At 42.8% G+C, this 21,587-nt stretch overlaps 1 protein-coding gene across 2 annotated transcripts in view; it reads right to left on the bottom strand.

Annotated features, from left to right (window-relative positions):
• The window catches only part of LOC138674246 (uncharacterized), a 205,363-nt gene extending 186,438 nt beyond the window's left edge, over positions 1–18,925 (bottom strand). The window contains exons 1-2 of one of the 2 annotated variants that reach the window (XM_069762139.1): positions 18,777–18,925; positions 18,628–18,699 (exon numbers count right to left, since the gene is read on the bottom strand). In XM_069762139.1, coding sequence (XP_069618240.1) covers positions 18,628–18,689 — 62 coding nt within the window. In that variant the 5' untranslated portion in view covers positions 18,690–18,699; positions 18,777–18,925. The remainder of the gene's footprint in view (positions 1–18,627; positions 18,700–18,776) is intronic. The other variant, XM_069762141.1, reaches the window with a different exon arrangement.
• Positions 18,926–21,587: the final 2,662 nt, after the last annotated feature.

Below are 21,587 nucleotides of genomic sequence, written 5' to 3'. Positions count from 1 at the left end.
CTCTGTGCCGACTGTCAAGCTGACAGCCGGCACAGAGAAGCTGCAGAGTGCCGGCTCCCAGTGTGTGCAGAGGGGGAGGGGAGCCCCTGCAGAGTGGCTGCGGCGGGCAGGGAGAAATCCCTGCAGCTCCACTGCCCAGCCGCACGATCTGTCTTCTTCCTGCTTCCTCTCACACAGACGCGCTGCTGGATGACGTCATCATTCAGTGGCCGGCTGTGTCAGAGGAAGGCGATGGAGCTGCTGCGCAGAGCGCGAGGAGAGGTGAGAGGAGTGTGTGTGTGTATGTGTGAATGTATGTGTGTGTGTGAATGTGTATGTGTGTGAGTGTGTGTGTATGTGAGTGTGTGCGTATGTGTGTGTCTCAGTATTGTGTGTGTGTGTGTATCATGCTGCAGGGGAATGTGCAGAGAAGTGAATGGTGTGTCTGGGGGGGGAGGAGAGGGCAATGATGGGGCTGACGGGGGGCATATACCCTTGGAGGGGGGGGGCGCCAAAATGAATTCTTGCCCCGGGTGCCAGAAACGCTAGATACACCTCTGGCCGCAGACCACACCCTGTGGTGGAGATAAGACGGACAACCTCCCACCCACTCTATGTTTGTTTGCAAAAAAACTAGCTCTTTAAACAAATTGGCTGTAAGCCCATCACAGCACTTAATGTGCTGGAGGAAAATGTTTGGGTTTTACATCACTGCAGCCATTAATGTTACAGCATAGTGGAGGGGATTTTATGAAATCCTGTCTCCACTATGCGTTAAAAGATGCATGCGGCAGACCCGCGTAAACAGACATGCGGCGCGTCTTTTCAGAGCGCAGCATGTCCTTACAATGCGGCAAACGCTCCGTCGCCTCACCGTAAATTTACCATAGACTATCATTAGATGCGGTAAAACCGCATCTAATGATTAGTCACATGCGTAATAACTGCGTAAACGCAGCTTACTATGCATGTCTACTAATTTAAATATAGTATTACCTTGTCACAACGCCGAAAGTCTGCGTCCACTGCAGTTCTCACGATAACTCTCACGATAACTTAGCTTACCGTGAGAACTGCCATGCAAGTGACCGGGGGATATCTCACGTCACCCTAGGCTTGTTCTCACGGTCAGCTGACCGCGAGAGCTAGAGTGTAGGTGATCGCCGGAGAGTTATCTCCGGCCGTCATCTAAAAGCTCTGCTTTGTCTAGATGTCAGGCATCCAGATGTAGCAGAGCTGGACTCGTCGTGGGACACTCGTTATTAAGGACTGCGTCGGACACAGGGAGTATACTGTTGTTTTTTTTTTCAGAAGATCGATGGCTTCGCTTGGATTACCAGCGTAATAAAGGTGGCAAAACTGTGTGGTGTTTTATCTCATTAAAATACTTTATTCTGCATATGTGTGTTTATTAACCCTTTACCAACTATAGGATTAGTAAGGTAGAAGTCTTATTGACGTCTCTCCATTACTAAGCCAGCATAATGTCACCTTACAAAGGTGACATTAACCCCTTATTACCCCATATGCCACTGCTACAGGGCAGTGGGAAGAGAGAGGCTAAGCGCCGGAATTGGTGCATCTTACAGGTGCGCCATTTCTGGAGGCTGGGAGCTGGTATTTGTAGCCGGGGGGCCAATATCCATGGCCCCTCTCTAGACTATGAATATCAGCCCGCAGCTGTCTGCGTAGCCTTTCTGGCTATAAATTATAGGGGGACTCCACATCATTTGTTTTTGGGGTCCCCCTATTTTAATAGCCAGTAAAGGCTAAATATACAGCTGAGGGCTGAGATTCATAGCCTGATAAGCTCCATGGGTATTAACCCCTTCCCAGGCTACAAACATCGGTCCCCCAGTCGCTGGCTTTCCCTCTCTGGTGCAGAAAATTGCGCGGGAGCCCACGCAATTTTTTTTTCAATTTTCTTTTTAATGAAACAGATATTGCGTTTAAGGCCGGGGTTAGACTTGCGAGAAACTTGCACGAGTCTCGCACCTCAATACCGGCACTGCCGCCGGTACTCGGGACCATAGTGTTCACCTGCATAGAAATAACGTCAGCCGCATACTCCGGTCCCGAGTGCCGGGCATTGAGTTGCGAGACTCGTGCAAGTTTCTCATAAGTGTGACCCCGGCCTAACGCAGATTTCGTGTGTGTGTGTCTCTTTATTTAAGGCCGGGATCACACATGCGAGAAACTCGGACGAGTCTCGCATCTTAATACCCGGCACTGCAGCCATCACTCGGGAGCGGAGTGTGCAGCTGCATAGAAATACATGCAGCCACACGCTCTGCTCCTGAGTGAAGGCGGCAATGCCGGGTATTGAGATGCGAGACTCGTCCGAGTTTCTCGCATGTGTGATCCCGGCCTAACTCTTTATGTGCCATTTTGTTATGTTTATTACTAAACATCGGACTAGGTAGTATCTATCTATCTATCTATAGATATATCTATCTATTATCTACAACCCCTGGCAAAAATTATAGAATCACCGGCCTTGGAGGATGTTCATTCAGTTGTTTAATTTTGTTGAAAAAAAGCAGATCACGAACCCCCTTCCTGCTGCTACCACTATGGACGCCGCGAGTCCTTCCTGGTATGTGACACTCTGGTGAAAATCCAGGACTGTCGCACTTATAACTCTTGGCCACAGAATTGTTATATGACATAAACACACTACAATAGCCCTGCTGTGCTTGTGTGGAACTCTTACAAATAGTTCTTTTGCTGTGCCAGATAGCTGCTAGCCATGCATCGCACCAAGGGATCAGGAGCTGCCGATAAATTAAAAGAATTTGCCAGAGTGGACCCCTCTGATGGTACACAGTCCCTTAGAAATAATCCTTCACAAGTTCAACGCAAAAATCGCCATTCTGATAGTATTGAGGAGAGCGAACAGGAAGAATTGACTCTTAAACAGGAGTCTGAACAATTAATGCAGGCTATATCTCTAACCAGAACATCCCTCTCCGAAGAAATAGAGGATGTACAGTTAGGGCCAGAAATATTTGGACAGTGACACAAGTTTTGTTATTTTAGCTGTTTACAAAAACATGTTCAGAAATACAATTATATATATAATATGGGCTGAAAGTGCACACTCCCAGCTGCAATATGATAGTTTCCACATCCAAATCGGAGAAAGGGTTTAGGAATCATAGTTCTGTAATGCATAGCGTCCTCTTTTTCAAGGGACCAAAAGTAATTGGACAATGGACTCTAAGGGCTGCAATTAACTCTGAAGGCGTCTCCCTCGTTAACCTGTAATCAATGAAGTAGTTAAAAGGTCAGGGGTGGAATCCAGGTGTGTGGTTTTGCATTTGGAAGCTGTTGCTGTGAGCAGACAACATGCGGTCAAAGGAACTCTCAATTGAGGTGAAGCAGAACATCCTGAGGCTGAAAAAAAAGAAAAAATCCATCAGAGAGATAGCAGACATGCTTGGAGTAGCAAAATCAACAGTTGGGTACATTCTGAGAAAAAAGGAATTGACTGGTGAGCTTGGGAACTCAAAAAGGCCTGGGCGTCCACGGATGACAACAGTGGTGGATGATCGCCGCATACTTAACCCTGCTGTTCTGTTGGTCAAAAATGACCGACTTTGAACTTCAATATTCTTTAAAATATTCAAGATGCGGCTCTGAAACCCGTGGCCGACCGACCCATCCTCATTTAAGTCAATCAACCACAAGTTTCAGAACCGCATCTTGAACACCCCAAAAAATACCAAAGTTCAAAATAGGTCTCCCCAGACCGAACAGAACAGCAGGGTTAATTTGGTGAAGAAGAACCCGTTCACAACATCAACTGAAGTCCAGAACACTCTCAGTGAAGTAGGTGTATCTGTCTCTAAGTCAACAGTAAAGAGAAGACTCCATGACAGTAAATACAAAGGGTTCACATCTAGATGCAAACCATTCATCAATACCAAAAATAGACAGGCCAGAGTTAAATTTGCAGAAAAACACCTCAAGAAGCCAGCTCAGTTCTGGAAAAGTATTCTATGGCCAGATGAGACAAAGATCAACCTGTACCAGAATGATGGGAAGAAAAAAGTTTGGAGAAGAAAGGGAACGGCACATGATCCAAGGCACACCACATCCTCTGTAAAACATGGTGGAGGCAACGTGATGGCATGGGCATGCATGGCTTTCAATGGCACTGGGTCACTTGTGTTTATTGATGACATAAGAGCAGACAAGAGTAGCCGGATGAATTCTGAAGTGTACCGGGATATACTTTCAGCCCAGATTCAGCCAAATGCTGCAAAGTTGATTGGACGGTGCTTCATAGTACAGATGGACAATGACCCCAAGCATACATCCAAAGCTACCCAGGAGTTCATGAGTGCCAAAAAGTGGAACATTCTGCAATGGCCAAGTCAATCTCCAGATCTAAACCCAATTGAGCATGCATTTCACTTGCTCAAATCCAGACTTAAGACGGAAAGACCCACAAACAAGCAAGACCTGAAGGCTGCGGCTGTAAAGGCCTGGCAAAGCATTAAGAAGGAGGAAACCCAGCGTTTGGTGATGTCCATGGGTTCCAGACTTAAGGCAGTGATTGCCTCCAAAGGATTTGCAACAAAATATTGAAAATAAAAATATTTTGTTCGGGTTATGTTTATTTGTCCAATTACTTTTGACCTCCTAAAATGTGGAGTGTTTGTAAAGAAATGTGTACAATTCCTACATTTTCTATCAGATATTTTTGTTCAACCCTTCAAATTAAACGTTACAATCTGCACTTGAATTCTGTTGTAGAGGTTTCATTTCAAATCCAATGTGGTGGCATGCAGAGCCCAACTCCCGAAAATTGTGTCACTGTCCAAATATTTCTGGCCCTAACTGTACATTCTGAGGTGGGATGTCTTCGGCAAGATATGCAGGCCATGAAGGGGGGCATCACAGAGGTGGAAACAAGAGTGTCTGAATTAGAAGACACCATTAAAACCATGGAGGCAAAATTGGCCAAAGTCGCTGGCTCTATTAAAACAAAAAGTAGATGACTTAGAGAATACACTACATCAGAATAATATTCGAATCATTGGTCTGCCAGAACGCTCAGAAGGCCAGCAACCTGAGAAATTTCTAGAAGGCTGGCTTAGGTCTTCTTTGGGAGATAAATTTTCTGCAACGTTCTTGGTGGAAAGAGCTTATAGAGTTCCTACAAGGCCCCTCCCTCCCGGGGCCCCGCCTATACCTTTCTTGGCACGCATCCTCAATTGCAAGGATAGAGACATTATTCTACGATTGGCATGGCAAAAAAGCCCCATCAAGGTTATCATTGCTACAATTTCGATCTTTCCAGACTTCTCTATGGAACTTCAGAAACAAAGGGCAAGGTTCATAGAGATTAAGAAGCAACTCAGAGATAGGAATGTCATGTACTCCATGATCTATCCAGCTCGACTCCAAGTTGTCTACGAAGGCTCTTCTATATTTTTCACGGATCCAGCGGAGACGGCTGAATGGCTGCGGTCCCATGGGATGTCCAGTGCAAATGAATCCTAATATGTTCCTGATTAAGCAGTATTCGTTTAATGATTTTATGTGTAGAGCTCTTTCTATGGGCGTCCAGTTTACCAGCAATACTGGACGCTGAATTCAGCGGGGGTATCCCCTTACTTGTTTGACATTAGGAGCATAGGACTTTGCTCCTATACTGTTTGGTTCTTGTTCCGTTTTTTCTCCTACATGGGTTTTATTTATTGTTTAGATAGAATCTGCCAACAGTATTCCTACTCTCTGTGTGCTGCCTTTGAACTTTATTTAAGTAATAATGTATATTATACTTTGATGAGTAAGTATGAGATCTGAAATAATATGTATGACCTGGAATGTACGGGGTATTAAATTCTTCCGGAAGAAAATTAATGTATTTTCACAGATTAGACGCCATCATCCCCACATCGTGGCCTTGGTGGAGACACACCTGACCGGGGAAACAGCTAGATGCGTACAAAAACCATGGGTACAATGGTACATCCATGCATTCCACACTGGCTATTCGAGAGGGGTCTCGTTGCTAATACACAGAGATGTTAGATGTTTTTGTTCACGCACTAATCAATTCTCGTAAATATGTTATATTGTGTGTTTACAACCCTCCTCCGGCTAATACATCAGTCCTTCGGATGGCAATGAGTTTTGCCTTAAATTATCCAGATGCATGGGAGATTTTAACTTAGTCATGGATAATTGTCTTGACAGGCTGAGATTTGGTGATGAGACATCTGGGGAGCCCCCCTTTCAGTCTACGACTTCGTCTCAATTAGCATTATTTATAGAGAGCAGCGGGTGGTTGGATCTGTGGAGGATGCGTCACCCTGGGACAGAAGGATATATTTGCCACTCGTCCACTAGGCGTTCTCTGTCCCGCATAGATTACATATTCGGATCCAGCGGGTTGGCAATGTGGGTAGATAGCATAGAACATGGCAATAGAGGAATCTCAGATCATAGCCCGATTGTACTTAAACTTAAATATGGGCAATCAAATAACAGTATTGACTGGAAGCTGAACCCCTTTTGGCTGAAATTAATAGATTCTAACGACAGAATGGTGGACCAGTTGAATTGTTTCATTTTATCTCACCCAGAACCTCAGAACATTAATTTATTTTGGGATACCCTTAAGGCATATTTAAGGGGATGTTTGTCTTCTACAATTTCTTATGTCAAAAGGGTGACCTCGAAAGAGGATGACGAGATGGAGCAGCGATTGAAAGATACTGAGGCCGCATATATATCTAACCAAACTAATGGTAATAGAATTGAGTGGTTAACCTCACAAAGATTACATGCCCAGTATATAGACACTAAATGTACCTTCACACTGAGCGACGCTGCAGCGATCCAGACAACGATCCGGATCGCTGCAGCGTCGCTGTTTGGTCGCTGGAGAGCTGTCACACAGACAGCTCTCCAGCGACCAACGATGCCGGTAACCAGGGTAAACATCGGGTTACTAAGCGCAGGGCCGCGCTTAGTAACCCGATGTTTACCCTGGTTACCAGCGTAAAAGTAAAAAAAAAAACAAACACTTCATACTTACCTTCCGCTGTCTGTCCCTCGGCGCTCTGCTTCTCTGCCCTGTGTAAGCACAGCGGCCGGAAAGCAGAGCGGTGACGTCACGGCTCTGCTTTCCGGCCGCTGTGCTTACACAGGGCAAAGAAGCAGAGCGCCGAGGGACAGACAGCGGAAGGTAAGTATGAAGTGTTTTTTTTTTTTTACTTTTTCGCTGGTAACCAGGGTAAACATCGGGTTACTAAGCGCGGCCCTGCGCTTAGTAACCCGATGTTTACCCTGGTTACCAGTGAAGACATCGCGATGTCTACAGGAGGTCCAGCGACGAAAGAAAGTGCTGGCCTTCTAGCTCCGACCAACGACATCACAGCAGGATCCTGATCGCTGCTGTGTGTCAAACTGAACGATATCGCTAGCCAGGACGCTGCAACGTCACGGATCGCTAGCGATATCGTTCAGTGTGAAGGTACCTTAAGTCTAAGCGTAAATTGTTCTTCACACGTCAATCCTAATTTGAGTTGGGAAACCAAGCAAGTAAATTTTTGGCTTTTCTGGTACGTCAGCATAACACATCTAACACAGTATTACACATTCGTTCATCTGAAGGTTCATTGGCATCCACAACTGAAGAAATACTTAATTGCTTCCATGATTATTATAAATTGCTATATAAGTTTAAGAGCGGCCTCGATACTTTAGAATGTTTAGATTATCTATCAGACATAACATTTCCCACATTAAATCCTACCCAGCGGTTCTTTATGGATGCTGAGTTCACTTTGGCGGAGATAGAGTATGCTATAGCGGACATGGCCTCTGGGAAGGCTCCTGGGCCGGATGGGTTTCCAATTGAGTTATATAAAAAATATTGGGATATATTAGCACCACTCTTACTGAAGGTATTTTGGGGTATATGGGGGGGTGGATGTATGCCAGACACCTTTTATGAGGCAAATATTATCATACTTAGAAAGGAGGGAAAAGACCCTTTAGAATGCGGATCTTATCGCCCCATATCGTTAGTAAATGTAGACTATAAAATTTTTACTAAAATTTTGGCCATCAGACTGAATTCAATTATATTGGATCTTGTTCATCCAGATCAAACTGGCTTTCTGCCTGGTAAGAGAACTTCTATTAACATCAGATGAGTCCAGTCGATAATTCAGTATAGTTCTTTAATTTAAGACAATGACTGGGCATTAGCATCGCTGGATGCGGCTAAGGCTTTTGACTCTCTTGAGTCCTTTCTGTCGGCATGTTTGCAAAGATATGGTTTTGGGGATAAATTCTTAACATGGGTTAATATACTATACATGAAACCTAGAGCCCGTATAATTGTAAATAATCTCATATCCGAACCCTTTTCATGATATAGAGGGACCCATCAGGGATGCCCCCTTTCTCCAGCTCTTTTTGCCCTTGCGATAGAGGCATTGGCAATACGTATAAGATCTTCCCCTGATATTCAGGGTATAGATATAGCGGGTCGTGTGGATACCATTGTTTTATATGCCGATGACATGGTAATATTCATGGACAGGGTAGAGGAAACCCTGCCACGGGTGATTGCCACTATAGATAAATTTAGTAAATTCTCGGGCCTATATATAAATTAGGACAAGTCTGCTTTATTACCTCTCTCTCATACCCCAACGTCCAATCTTGATACTCTTTCCTCGTTATCTATTGCTTCTAACTTTAAGTATTTTAGTGTCTACATGTCTCGATATAGTGATTTGGATTTACAACTCAATGTTTATCCATTACTGGAACTAGTTAAACTTAAATTTACATCTTGGAGCAAACTCCTGCTATCCGTTGCAGTCCACATTAATTTAAAGGGACACTGTCACCTGAATTTGGAAAGAACAATTTTCAGCCATAGGGGCGGGGTTTTCGGGTGTTTGATTCACCCTTTTATTACCCGCTGGCTGCATGCTGGCTGCAATATTGGATTGAAGTTCATTCTCTGTCCTCCATAGTACACGCCTGCACAAGGCAATATTGCCTTGTGCAGGCATGTACTACGGAGGACTGACTATGAACTTTAATCCAATACTGCAACCAGTGGGTAAGGAAAGGGTGAATCAAACACCCGAAAACCCCGCCCCTATGGCTGAAAATTGTTCCCTCCAAATTCAGGTGACAGATTCCCTTTGATTAAAATGATATTACTCCCTAAGCTCAGCTATTGTCTTCAACATAGTGCAGTAATAATACCTAAATCATTTTATACAAATTTAAATTCCCAAATTACCTCTTTTATATAGGGGAAAAGTAGGCCCAAACTTAAGCTATCTGCTCTACAGAGACCTAAACAGGGGGTGGAGCGGCACTACCGATTTCTTTCTGTATTATCTGGCCGGACAGGCTAAAGCAATAAGTAAATGGATGCCTAATAACTATCTCCCTAATTCTGAACATCATTTACTTCACTCTGCTCGAACCGAATGTCCGTTGAGCTTCCTGGAATCAGAAAAAATTGCTGTCCCTCGTTTATTACCTCTGCTTCGACTGGCGCGGTCAATTTGGAGACAAATTAGAAAAGTTGTTGGATTTAAAATTATTATAGCTGAAATGCCTTTTTGGAAAAACAATTACTTTCCGGTGCTGTTAAATCACTCGTCCACTGATTTTTGGATCTTCCATGATGTCTCCTCTGTGGGTGATCTGTATGACCGGGGGATTTTCATGTCTTTTGAACAGCTGCAGGCTAAACACGGCATCCTGATATCTCAATTTTTTTGTTACTTACAACTGAGATCAGCATTTCCGTCGTACATGAGAAATACGGGCGCAGATCAAACCATCTCGTCGTTACCCCTGATAGGAATTCTTAATTCGCAAGGTCGTCAGGGCCTTATCTCCTCTTTGTATACCTATATGCTATCAGCGGGAACTGGGTCTGCTTTAAGATCTGTTAGGGGAAAATGGGAGGGACTCATCCTTGATGTACAAGAAGAGGAATGGGAAGAAATTCTAGAATCCCCTCTCAGGGTGTCCCCATCGATTAATAACAGGATGACCCAGTTATACATAATCTATCAATCATATTTGACTCCGATACGACTTTTTAGGATGGGTCGATTTCAATCATCAGAATGTTTACAATGCCACAAGCCAGATGCAGATTTTATTCACATGATATGGAGGTGCCTCGTCATCCTTCAATATTGGAAAGAGGAGGCATCATTATTAACATCCCTATTGTCTACTCCTGTTCCTCTTGAACTGCTAGTTTGTCTGTTTGGGGTATGGGATGAGGAGGCCTGGGATCATTATGTCGGGATTTTTCTACCGGAAACGCTCTTTATGGCACAGAAGGTATTGGCATTATGGTGGATGGGGGGATCGTGTCCTTCCCTTGGAACCTGGATTGAGCTGGTGAACTCAGTTATCCCATATGAACGCATATTGTATCAAAATAGAGGATGTCCGGGTAAATTTGGTAAAATCTGGGATAGAAGGAACTCCTCTCACCTTACTCTATAAATTCATAATGATTGAGTATCAATACAAGGGATTTGGCTTTTGTTCTGGGGACATCGCACGGAGAAAAATATAAAGTATAGTGTTAAAATGGCAGAATAGTAGTAGTTACTATAGATATAGTTTTAGTTGTAGTTTAGGAACTTTGTATATTTTTAGTTCCATGTTTCTATCTATATGGTTCATGTGATGTAAATGATTTGATATACACAATCGTTATAAATCTCATTCTGGATATTGATAAGGGTAAACACCCTACTTTATACAAACAACGTATGCTCTGTTTTATGTGCACAATAACGAATACAAATGTGTATATTGTATTACTTTATTTCATAGTTAATAAACGAATTTATAAAAAAAAAAAAAGCAGATCAAAGACATGGCACAAAACTAAAGTCATTTCAAATGGCAACTTTCTGGCTTTAAGAAACACTAAAAGAAATCAAGAACAAAAAATGTGGTAGTCAGTAATGGTTACTTTTTTTTAACCAAGCATAGGGGAAAAATTATGGAATCACTCAATTCTGAGGAAAAAATTATGGAATCACCCTGCAAGTTTTCATACCCAAAAATAACACCTGCATCACATTAGATCTGCTCGTTAGTCTGCATCTAAAAAGGAGTAATCACACCTTGGAGAGCTGTTTCACCAAGTGGACTGACATGAATCATGGCTCCAACAGGAAAGATGTCAATTGAAAAAAGGAGAGGATTATCAAACTCTTAAAAGAGGGTAAATCATCACGCAAAGTTTCAAAAGATGTTGGTTGTTCACAGTAGTGACTAAAATCTGGACCAAAAACAAACAACATAGGAATGTTGTTAAAGTCAAACATACTGGTAGACCAAGGAAAATATCAAAGCGTCAAGACCGGAAACTTAAAGCAATATGTCAAAACAAATGAGGAACGAATGGGTGGAAACTGGAGTCAACGTCTGTGACCGAACTGTAAGAAACCACATAAAGGAAATGGGGTTTACATACAGAAAAGCTAAACAGAAACCATCATTAACACCTAAGCAGAAAAAAACAAGGTTACAATGGGCTAAGGAAAAGCAATCGTGGACTGTTGATGACTGGATGAAAGTCATATTAAGTGATGAATCACTAATCTGCATTGGGCAAGGTGATGATGCTGGAACTTTTGTTTGGTGCCGTTCCAATGAGATTTATAAAGATGACTGCCTGAAGAGAACATGCAAATTTCCACAGTCATTGATGATATGGGACTGCATGTCAGGTAAAGGCACTGGGGAGATGGCTGTCATTACTTCTTCAATAAATGCACAAATTTATGTTGATATTTGGACACTTTTCTTATCCCATCAATTGAAAGGATGTTTGGGGATGATGAAATCATTTTTCAAGATGATAATGCATCCTGACAGAGAACAAAAACTGTGAAAACATTCTTTGAAGAAAGACACACAAGGTCAATATCATGGCCTGCAAATAGTCCGGATCTCAATCCAATTGAAAATCTTTGGTGGAAGTTGAAGAAAATGGTCCATGACAAGGCTCCAACCTGCAAAGCTGATCTGGCAACAGCAATCAGAGACAGTTGGAGCCACATTGATGACTAATACTGTATGACACTCATTAAGTCCATGCCTCAGAGACTGCAAGCTGTTATAAAAGCCAGAGGTGGTGCAACAAAATACTAGTGATGTGTTGGAGTGTTTTTCTGTTTGTTTCTTTTTTACGATTCCATAATTTTTTCCTCAGAATTGAGTGACTCCATAATTTTTCCCTATGCTTGGTTAAAAAAAGTAACCATTACTGACTATCACATGTTTTGTTCTTGATTTCTTTTAGTGTTTCTTAAAGCCAGAAAGTTGCCATTTGAATTGTCTTTAGTTTTGTGCCATGTCTGTGGTCTGCTTTTTTTCTACAAAATTAACAACTGAATGAACATCCTCCAAGGCCGGTGATTCCATAATTTTTGCCAGGGGTTGTACCTATTATCTATCAATCATCTACTATATAATTGTCTAAGGGTCACTTCTGTCTGTCTTTCTGTCTGTCACGGATATTCATTGGTCGCGGCCTCTGTCTGTCATGGAATCCAAGTCGCTGATTGTTCGCGGAAAACATCCACGACCAATCAGCGACGGGCACAGTCTGGAAAAAAATGGCCGCTCCTTACTCCCTGCAGTCACTGCCCGGCGCCCGCATACTCCCCTCCAGTCACCGCTCACATAGGGTTAAGACCGGCGGTAACGGACCACGTGCTATATAGTATGTGGCTGCTTTATACATACATATTCTAGAATACCCGATGCGTTAGAATCGGGCCACCATCTAGTCTATTATATCTATCTATCGTATCTATCTACCACATCTATTATCTATCTATCGATATATCTATCATCTAATGATAGATGGTAGATAGATAATAGATAGATAATAGATAGAAATATCAATAGATACGATAGATAGATCTATAGATAGATAGATAATAGATACGATAGATCTATAGATAATAGATAGATATAGCTATCTATAGCTATATCTATCTATTATCTATCTATAGATGTATCTATCTATCTGTGTGTGTGTGTATTCTTCAATGGAGTACTTAAAAGAAGAGGTTGGACAAGGAAATTACATCACTATTCTTTTTTTTTGTATATCTTTATTTAGCTTACAAAAACACACACAATTCCTAATGAAAAAACGCATCAAAAACGCATAAAAAATGCATGTGACCTGCCACTGACCTCAGATGCAGATTTGGTGAAGATTTTACCTGGGTCAAATCCTGGGCAAATACTGAGTCATTCCTGACCATGGAAACATACCCTAAAGCTGCCTTATCACTTTTACAACATGGTTAACGGCATTAAAAAAAAAAGCACAAAAAAATTCTGAATTGCTGTTTTTTGTTCATTCTGCCTCTCAAAAAACTAGAAACCAGAAAGCAATGGGGTATTGCATTGTTCAGCAGAAATTGCGTGACAAATTTTGGTGCTATTTTTACTCATTTCCTCATGCGAAAATGTAAAAGCTGGGGCTAAAACAAAATTTCTGTGGTGAAAATGTAGTTATTTTTTATTCACTGCCCAATGGTATAAAATTCTGTGACACACCCGTGGCGTCAATATGATCACTGCACCTCTAGATGAATTCATTGAGACGTGATGCCCCACTGTTCTGGCACCTCAGGGGCTCTGCTAATGTGACATGGCACTCTCAAACCATTCCAGCAAAATCTGAGCTGCAATATGGCACCTCTTCCCTTCTGAACACAGTTCATTTTCTCCTATTACCCCTTTGGAAAATTAAAAACTAGGGCTAAAGCAACAACAAATTGAGAAATTGCTGATCAACATTAGACTCTTCTAACTTCGAAAAAAATTTTGTTTAAAAAACAATGGTGATGTAAAGTAGACATGTAGTACCGTATATACTCGAGTATAAGCCGACCCGAGTATAAGCCGACCCCCCTAATTTTGTCACAAAAAAATGGGAAAACTTAATGACTCGAGTATAAGCCTAGGGTGGGAAATGCGGCAGCTACTGGTAAATGTCAAAAGTAAAAATAGATACCAATAAAAGTAAAATTAATTGAGACATCAGTAGGTTAAGTGTTTTTGAATATCCATATTGAATTAGGAGCCCCATATAATGCTCCATAAAGTTTATGATCGCCCCATAAGATGCTCCATATTAAAATATGCCCCATATAATCCTGCATAAAGGTTAATAATGGCCCCATAAGATGCTCCATAGACACATTTGCCTAATATAATGCTGCACAAATGTTGATTATGGCCCCATAAGATGCTCCATAAAGATATTTGCCCCATATAGTGCTGCACAAACCTTGATTATGGCCCCATAAGATGCTCCATACAGACATTTGCCCCATATAATGCTGCACAAACGTTAATTATAGCCCCATAAGATGCTCCATAAAGATATTTGCCCCATACAGTGCTGCAGAAACGTTATGGCCCCATAAGATGCTCCATACAGACACATGCCCCATATAGTGCTGCACAAAGGTTGATTATGGCCCCATACAGACATTTGCCCCATATAGTGCTGCACAAATGTTATGTCCCCATAAGATGCTCCATACAGACACTTGCCCCATATAGTGCTGTGCAAATGTTATGGCCCCATATGATGCTCCATACAGACACTTGCCCCATTTGCTGTTGCTGCGATAAAAAAAATCACATACTCACCTCTCGTCGCTCAGGCCCCTGGCACTTTCAATATTCACCTGACTTCGTTCTGGCGCCGCTCCATCTTCAGCATCTTCTGCACTGATGTTCAGGCAGAGGGCATGCACTAACCATGTCACCGCGCCCTCTGACCTGAGCGTCACTGCAGAAGACGCTGAAGATGGAGTGGCGCCCGGAACAAGGAGCAGGTGAATATCGCGCAACGCAGCGCTCCCCCTCCCCATTATACTCACCTGCTCCTGGCGCGGTCCTTGCAGGTCCCTGGCTCCCGGCGCCGCAGCTTCTTCCTCTACTGAGCGATCATCGTTACTGCTCAGTACAGAAAGAAGCTGCCGGCGCCGGGAGCCAGGGACCTGCAAGGACCGCGCCAGGAGCAGGTGAGTATAATTAGACAGCCCCCGCTCCCCCTCCCCTGCCGACCCCAGGGTATGACTCGAGTATAAGCCAAGAGGGGGGCTTTCAGCCCCAAAAAATGGGCTGAAAATCTCGGCTTATACTCGAGTATATACGGTAAATGCTATTTATTATCTACTAGGTGTTTCCAGCCAGCTAACGCTCGGCACGCTCATTACTATCTAATTAACGCTGCTGGTGATTAAACTAAAGTACATAATGACAACATTCAATAGCGCTTACACAGGTGGTAAATTAACGGAGCCTCGTGTGGTAATGTGGGGGGACGGAGCCTCATGTGGTAATGTGTGGGGACGGAGCCTCGTGTGGTAATGTGTGGGAATGGAGCCTTGTGTGGTAATGTGGGGGGACGGAGCCTCATGTGGTAATGTGTGGGGATGGAGCCTCGTGTGGTAATGTGTGGGGATGGAGCCTCGTGTGGTAATGTGTGGGGACGGAGCCTCGTGTGGTAATGTGTGGGGACGGAGCCTCGTGTGGTAATGTGGGGGGCGGGATTATCTGTGGTAATGTGGTGGGGGGCAGGATTATGTGTCGTAATGTGGTGGGGGGCGTTATTATCTGTGGTAATGTTGTGGGGGGTGGGATTATCTGTGCTATTGTGGTTGGGGGCGGGATTATGTGTGGCAATGTGGTGGGGGGCGGGATTATCTGTGGTAATGTGGTGGGGGTGGGATTATGTGTAGTAATGTGGTGGGGGGCGGGATTATGTGTGGTGATGTGGTGGAGGGCGGGATTATGTGTGGTGATGTGGTGGGGGCGGGATTATGTGTGGTGATGTGGTGGGCGGGATTATGTGTGGTGATGCATTGGGGGGGCGTTATTATGTGTGGTGATGTGTTGGGGGGTGGGATTATGTAAAGTAATGTGGTAGGGGGGCGGGATTATGTGTGGTGATGTGTTGGGGGGCGGGATTGTGTGTGGTGATGTGGTGGGGGGCGGGATTGTGTGTGGTAATGTGGTGGGGGGCAGGATTATGTGTGGTGATGTGGTGGCAGCGGGATTATGTGTGGTAATGGGGTGGGGGCTGTGACGGGGTGTACGGCAGAGCAAGAAGGGACAACAGGCTGAGGGACGATCCAACGAGATTAACGCAAGGAGCATACAACATCAAATAATCCATAATGTCCTTCAAGTCAACGAGAAGTCCACAATAAGACCAAGTAAAGAAACAGATCTGGAGGTGCTTTCCAGTTATCCCGCACCCGATAAACGAAACGTCCTTCCACAAGTCCAACAGATCCACCACAATCACACGGATGCCGATTGCTTCCTCAGACAGCTTCGGTTCCTTCTCTTCCAGTATCCAACACACAACTGGCTAGATCACACATGGGTCTCTTGTCTGTACTCCTGGGGTCAGGCCATGTGTGTGTAGGGGAGGAGGGTTCATCAGAAGCTTCTAGAATGGTAGGCTCCGGTGTGTCTAGAAGTTTGTGTATTTGGAGTTATCTTCTGTTTACGAAAACAATGGGGAAATTCCCCTAGCTGTTGGCACAAGCCTGAATTAAATTAAGGTCCAGGTACACAATTCTTGTGGAAAGGAGACGGGTTACTATCATAATTACATTAGAGTCCAGGAATGCAATTGTTGGGGAAAGAGACATATTGTTACAGGTGAACTCCCAGCACAAGAAATACATAAATTACAGCTAATAGAAACCAGAGAACAGTTACATACATCAAATGGCATATTATTCAAATACAGGACAGGGCAAAAGTACACATCATGATAGGGGCGCGGGATTGTGTGGTGATGTGTTGGGGGGCGGGATTGTGTGGTAATGTGGTGGGGGGGGCGGGATTATGTGTGGTAATGTGGTGGGGATGGGATTATCTGTGGTAATGTGGTGGGGGCGGGATTATGTGTGGTAATGTGGTGGGGGGGCGGGATTATGTGTGGTGATGTGGTAGGGGGCGGGATTATGTGAAGTAATGGGGTGGGGGGGCGGGATTATGTGTGGTGATGTGGTGGGGGGCAGGATTGTGTGTGGTGATGTGGTGGGGGGCAGGATTGTGTGTGGTGATGTGTTGGGGGGCGGGATTGTGTGTGGTAATGTGGTGGGGGCGGGATTGAGTGTGGTGATGTGGTGGGGGCGGAGCTATTGTGCAGGGGGCAGGATTAGCGAGTAATCACGATGCATCTTATATATATAGATTTTGAGTGGTATAACTATATAGTTTAAGGGAATAAAAATTCAAAGTTTAAAAATTGCTAAATTTTCCCATTTTTGTCAAATTTTCGATATATTTTCATAAAAACGAAAATCATGTTGACCTAAATTTACCACTAACATGAAGTACAACGTGTCATAAAAAACACTCTCTGAATCAGTGGGATATGTTGCAGCGTTCCAGAAATGTTACCCCATAAATTGACGCTGGTCAGAATTGTAAAAATGGGCCTGGTCAGTAAGGTGAAAACAGCCTTTGGGGTGAAGGGGCTAAATGGTTATCCATGTATTGATAAATGTTGGATAGTGCTTTTGAAAATAAGCAACTTCGCTATTTAATGCTTTTTACATTTTGCAGCCATTCTTGAGATATTAACAATTTTCTTTTGTTTACAGCTTGTTGCCTTGGAGACTGACCACCGCTGCTAGACAGCAGAACATGTGTAGTGCTTAGAAGCCCTATTCTGTAGAGCTGGTAAGCACTTTTTCAAAGCCTACCAGGATTGTTTGAATGCGCCATTATTTCTCAATCCTGCCCAGCTTCAGTGCAGTGCTTACATGTTAGACAACAGCAGTGGTCGATCTCCTAGGCAATGACTTGAAACAGAAGAAAAAGGTGTTACTATCCCTAGAATGGCTGCAAATTTTAACAAGCAGTAAATGACAAAAGTGCTTGTTTTTAAAAACACAATCAGACAATGTCCGTTTATGAAAATGTGAAAAACCCTTTAAGATAAGGAAATGAACCCAAGGTGCTGTGTTCAGTGAAGGACAGAATGACTTTAATATGCTATACCATTGTATATACAAGTCAGTGTTAGTAAAGGTATAGAAAAAGCATCGCAAGGCATGGTTATATGAAAAGAGACCGGACCACTAGAGTAAAGGAACTGGAGCTGGGTGATAAGACCCCTGTGACCAATATCAATATTGATGAGTTGTGCCTTTAACGATTCATTGCTTGGTGAGCCCGAATCATGAATTTGTTTCAATTAAATGTCCTTAGAGAATGGTGGTGAATAAAAACAGAAGGAAAAAAGCTATGACTGAATCATCTGTGATAACAAAGCACTGGGCTATCTCATCGGACATTGCATGGTTGTCTGCTCAGGAACAAGGGGGGAATCTCGAAGTGAGACCCCCAGCAATCTGCAAGTTAATTGCAAACTTGGTGCAACCAATTTTAGCAGTGCTTTGAAAAGAATAATAATTGCAGAATAATAAGATGTAAAGTAGATTGTGAGCACCCATAGGAAGGCTCTAATGTATCTATTCTACCCTATCTTTATCTCTTTTCACAATTTACATTTTTATAAAATAAATATTAGAAATAAGTCATTAAACATACCGTGGTCTTGGTGCATCTCCAACAACGTTGCTTTGTACCCAATGCCCGCTTGCCAAAGCCATTTTTTTCAAGCTTAAAAAAACAAATCCAATGAATTTGCAATGTAACTCCTTTATATTTAGGAAAATCGTATGGTTTATTTTACATACCAGTGCACCACACAGCTTCTTGGCTTATCAGAAGTGACCGCTCACTGTCTCCAAAGCAGGATTAAATAGAATACTTGACATGAAGCTATAAAAGCTACTTAGTAACTAAAGGTATACAGAGCTGAATACTGACCGTAGCTTTGATGAATGCTTTATTTTACTTGGCACTTGTTGCCATGGATCAGAGCAAACAAAGACAGCCAGCAAAGTATGAAATTTGCATGAACAGTTTCCGGCTAAGAAGAACACATGGCAGGTAAAGCTGATATGCTATACTCTTTGTTTCAGCAAGTTCAGGAGATCAGATCACTGTGTGCCAGGTGTGGAAAAGCATGTCTCACATATAGTATGAACTCTCCAAGACAATATGGGCACCGAGGAAAAAAACACCATTGCATAAAATTCACATTGACATCTAAATTGTGAATTTTGCTGCAATGCAGAACTAATGCCAAATTTTTGTAAATATACATGAAAGAGCGGGGCATTATTTATCTGATGCCCTCAACATCTTCTGAAGATCTTTTTAGAGATTTTCATCAATCCTAGGAGGGCTTGCATTTAAATCTGCTGCACATGTCAGAGGAGAGACAAGTGATGTCCCCATCAAACCCCCCCGGGACCTCTGCCATTCTCCGATTCCTCCTGCTCCGACCCCTGACACCCAAAATGGCAAGCGCATGAGTAGTGAGCCCGCCGAGATCTACCGGCCGGCAACAGCAAGTATTTTTCTCATAAAGTGGGGTTCACTTTTTGGTGTTACCTCTTGCAAAAGTGAGAAATTTGGGTCTAAATCAAGACTTTTGTGAAAAAAAATGAACTTTTTCAATATGATGGCCTAATGTTATCAAATTGTATGTCGTACTTGCTCACTATAATGCTGGATAAAATATTTGAGGGGTGTAGTTTCCAAAATGGGGTCAGTTGTGGGGGGCTTCTGCTGTTTAGCCACCATAGGGGCACTGCAAATGTGACATGGTGCCTGCCATCTTTTTCAGTGAAATTTGTATTTGAAAATTCAAATATTGCTTCTTCTTCTTCAAGCCCTGCCGTTTGTCAAAACAACCTTTAGACTACATGTGGGGTATCGCCGCACTCAAGAGAAAGTGGGTAACAAATGGTTGGGTCCACCTTTTGGTGTTACCTCTTGCAGAAGTGAGATTTTAGAGGTAATTTTAATTTTTTCATTTCACTTTGCATTAATTTCTGTGTAGCAACTGAAGGGTTAAAACATTTCCAGAAAACAGTTTTAAAGTATTTGAGTGGCGCTCTTTTTAAAATGATATCACTTTTGGAGAGTTTCCAATATAAAGGCCTCTCAAAGTCCACTCTCCCAGTGGGTCATGGCACCAACGAACCATAACAGTAAAATCTGCACTACACTATGCTGCTCATTCTCTTCTGAGCTTTGTACTGTGCCTCAAAAGTAGTTCCCGGACATGTAGGGCATTGGCGCACTCAGGAGAAATTGCACAACAAACTGATAGGTTCATTTTTTCCTATTAGCCTTTATAAAAATTAAAAATTTGGGGCTAAAACAACATTTTAGCGCTAAAAATATACGTTAATTCTTTACTCCCAATTGTATACATTTTTCTGAGACACAAGTGATGTCAACATATTCACTACACCCCTAGATAAATTAATTGAGAAGCGTAGTTTGGAAAATGACATTGCTTATGGGGGGTTTCTGCTGTTCTGCCTCCTCAGGGGCTCTGCTAATGCGACATGGCACAGTCAAACCGTTCCTGCAAAATCTGAACACCAATAACATTGTACAAATTGTATGGTCCATGTTGCCCCGTTATCCTTATGAAAATGAAAACTTTGGGACAAAACAACATTTTTGAGGGATAATTTTATTTTTTCATTTTCACAGCTCAAGATGCTCACCACACATCTAAATACAATCCTCGAGGGGTCTAGTTTCCAAAATGGGGTCACTTGTTGCAGGTTTCCACTCTTTAGGAATATCAGGGGCTCTCCAAATGCGACATGACATCAGCTTTCAATTAAAGTCATTTTTTTTAATTCAAAAACTCAAACAGTGCAGCTTCCCTTCCGAGCCCTGCCATGTGCCCAAATAGTAGTGTTCCCCCCACACATGGCGTACTCAGGAGAAATCGCACAATAGCGGCCTTGAACTTGCGCAAACCGGATGCAATTCATTGGCTCCGCCCATCGTTGCCGCTGTCACATGAACGCGGGGTGCAAATAGGTTGGCATGACAATGCAGGGTCTACAGGAGACCCCTGTGGACGTCATTGCCGAACTGCTATGAGCGCCGCCCCGTGACTGGCGCTAATAGAAGATGAGCATTTTTGCTACACATAGCAGGGCTGATCGCAGCTTCAGTTCACCTAAGGAAACTATTAAAGCATGTAAAAAGTGGAGGAAAAAAGCAAAAAAAAAAAATACAAAAGTTAAAATCACCCTACTTATGCCCCATTCAAAATAAGACAATTAAAAAAAAATACAAATATTTGGTATCACCGCATTCAGAAATGCCTGATCTATCAAAGTATAAAAATAATTAATTTGATCGGTAAACGGCGTAAGGAGAAAAAAAAATCAAAACACAAGAATTACGTGTTTTTGGTTGCCGCAACACTCTCATAAAATGCAATATCGAGTAATCAAAACATCGTATCTACCCCAAAATGGTACCAATAAAAACATCAGCTCGGTGTACAAAAAAATAAGCCCTCACCCAGCCCCAGATCCTGAAAAAATGGAGACTCTACAGTTATTAGAAAATGGCACTTTTTCTTTTTTTTTACAAACGTTGGATTTTTTTACCACTTTTTGGAA

Source organism: Ranitomeya imitator, chromosome 1 (assembly GCF_032444005.1).
Source record: "Ranitomeya imitator isolate aRanImi1 chromosome 1, aRanImi1.pri, whole genome shotgun sequence".
Lineage (NCBI taxonomy): Eukaryota > Metazoa > Chordata > Amphibia > Anura > Dendrobatidae > Ranitomeya > Ranitomeya imitator.
The sequence above is the reverse complement of the archived record's forward strand: the minus strand, read 5'-3'. Positions and strand labels throughout refer to the sequence as shown.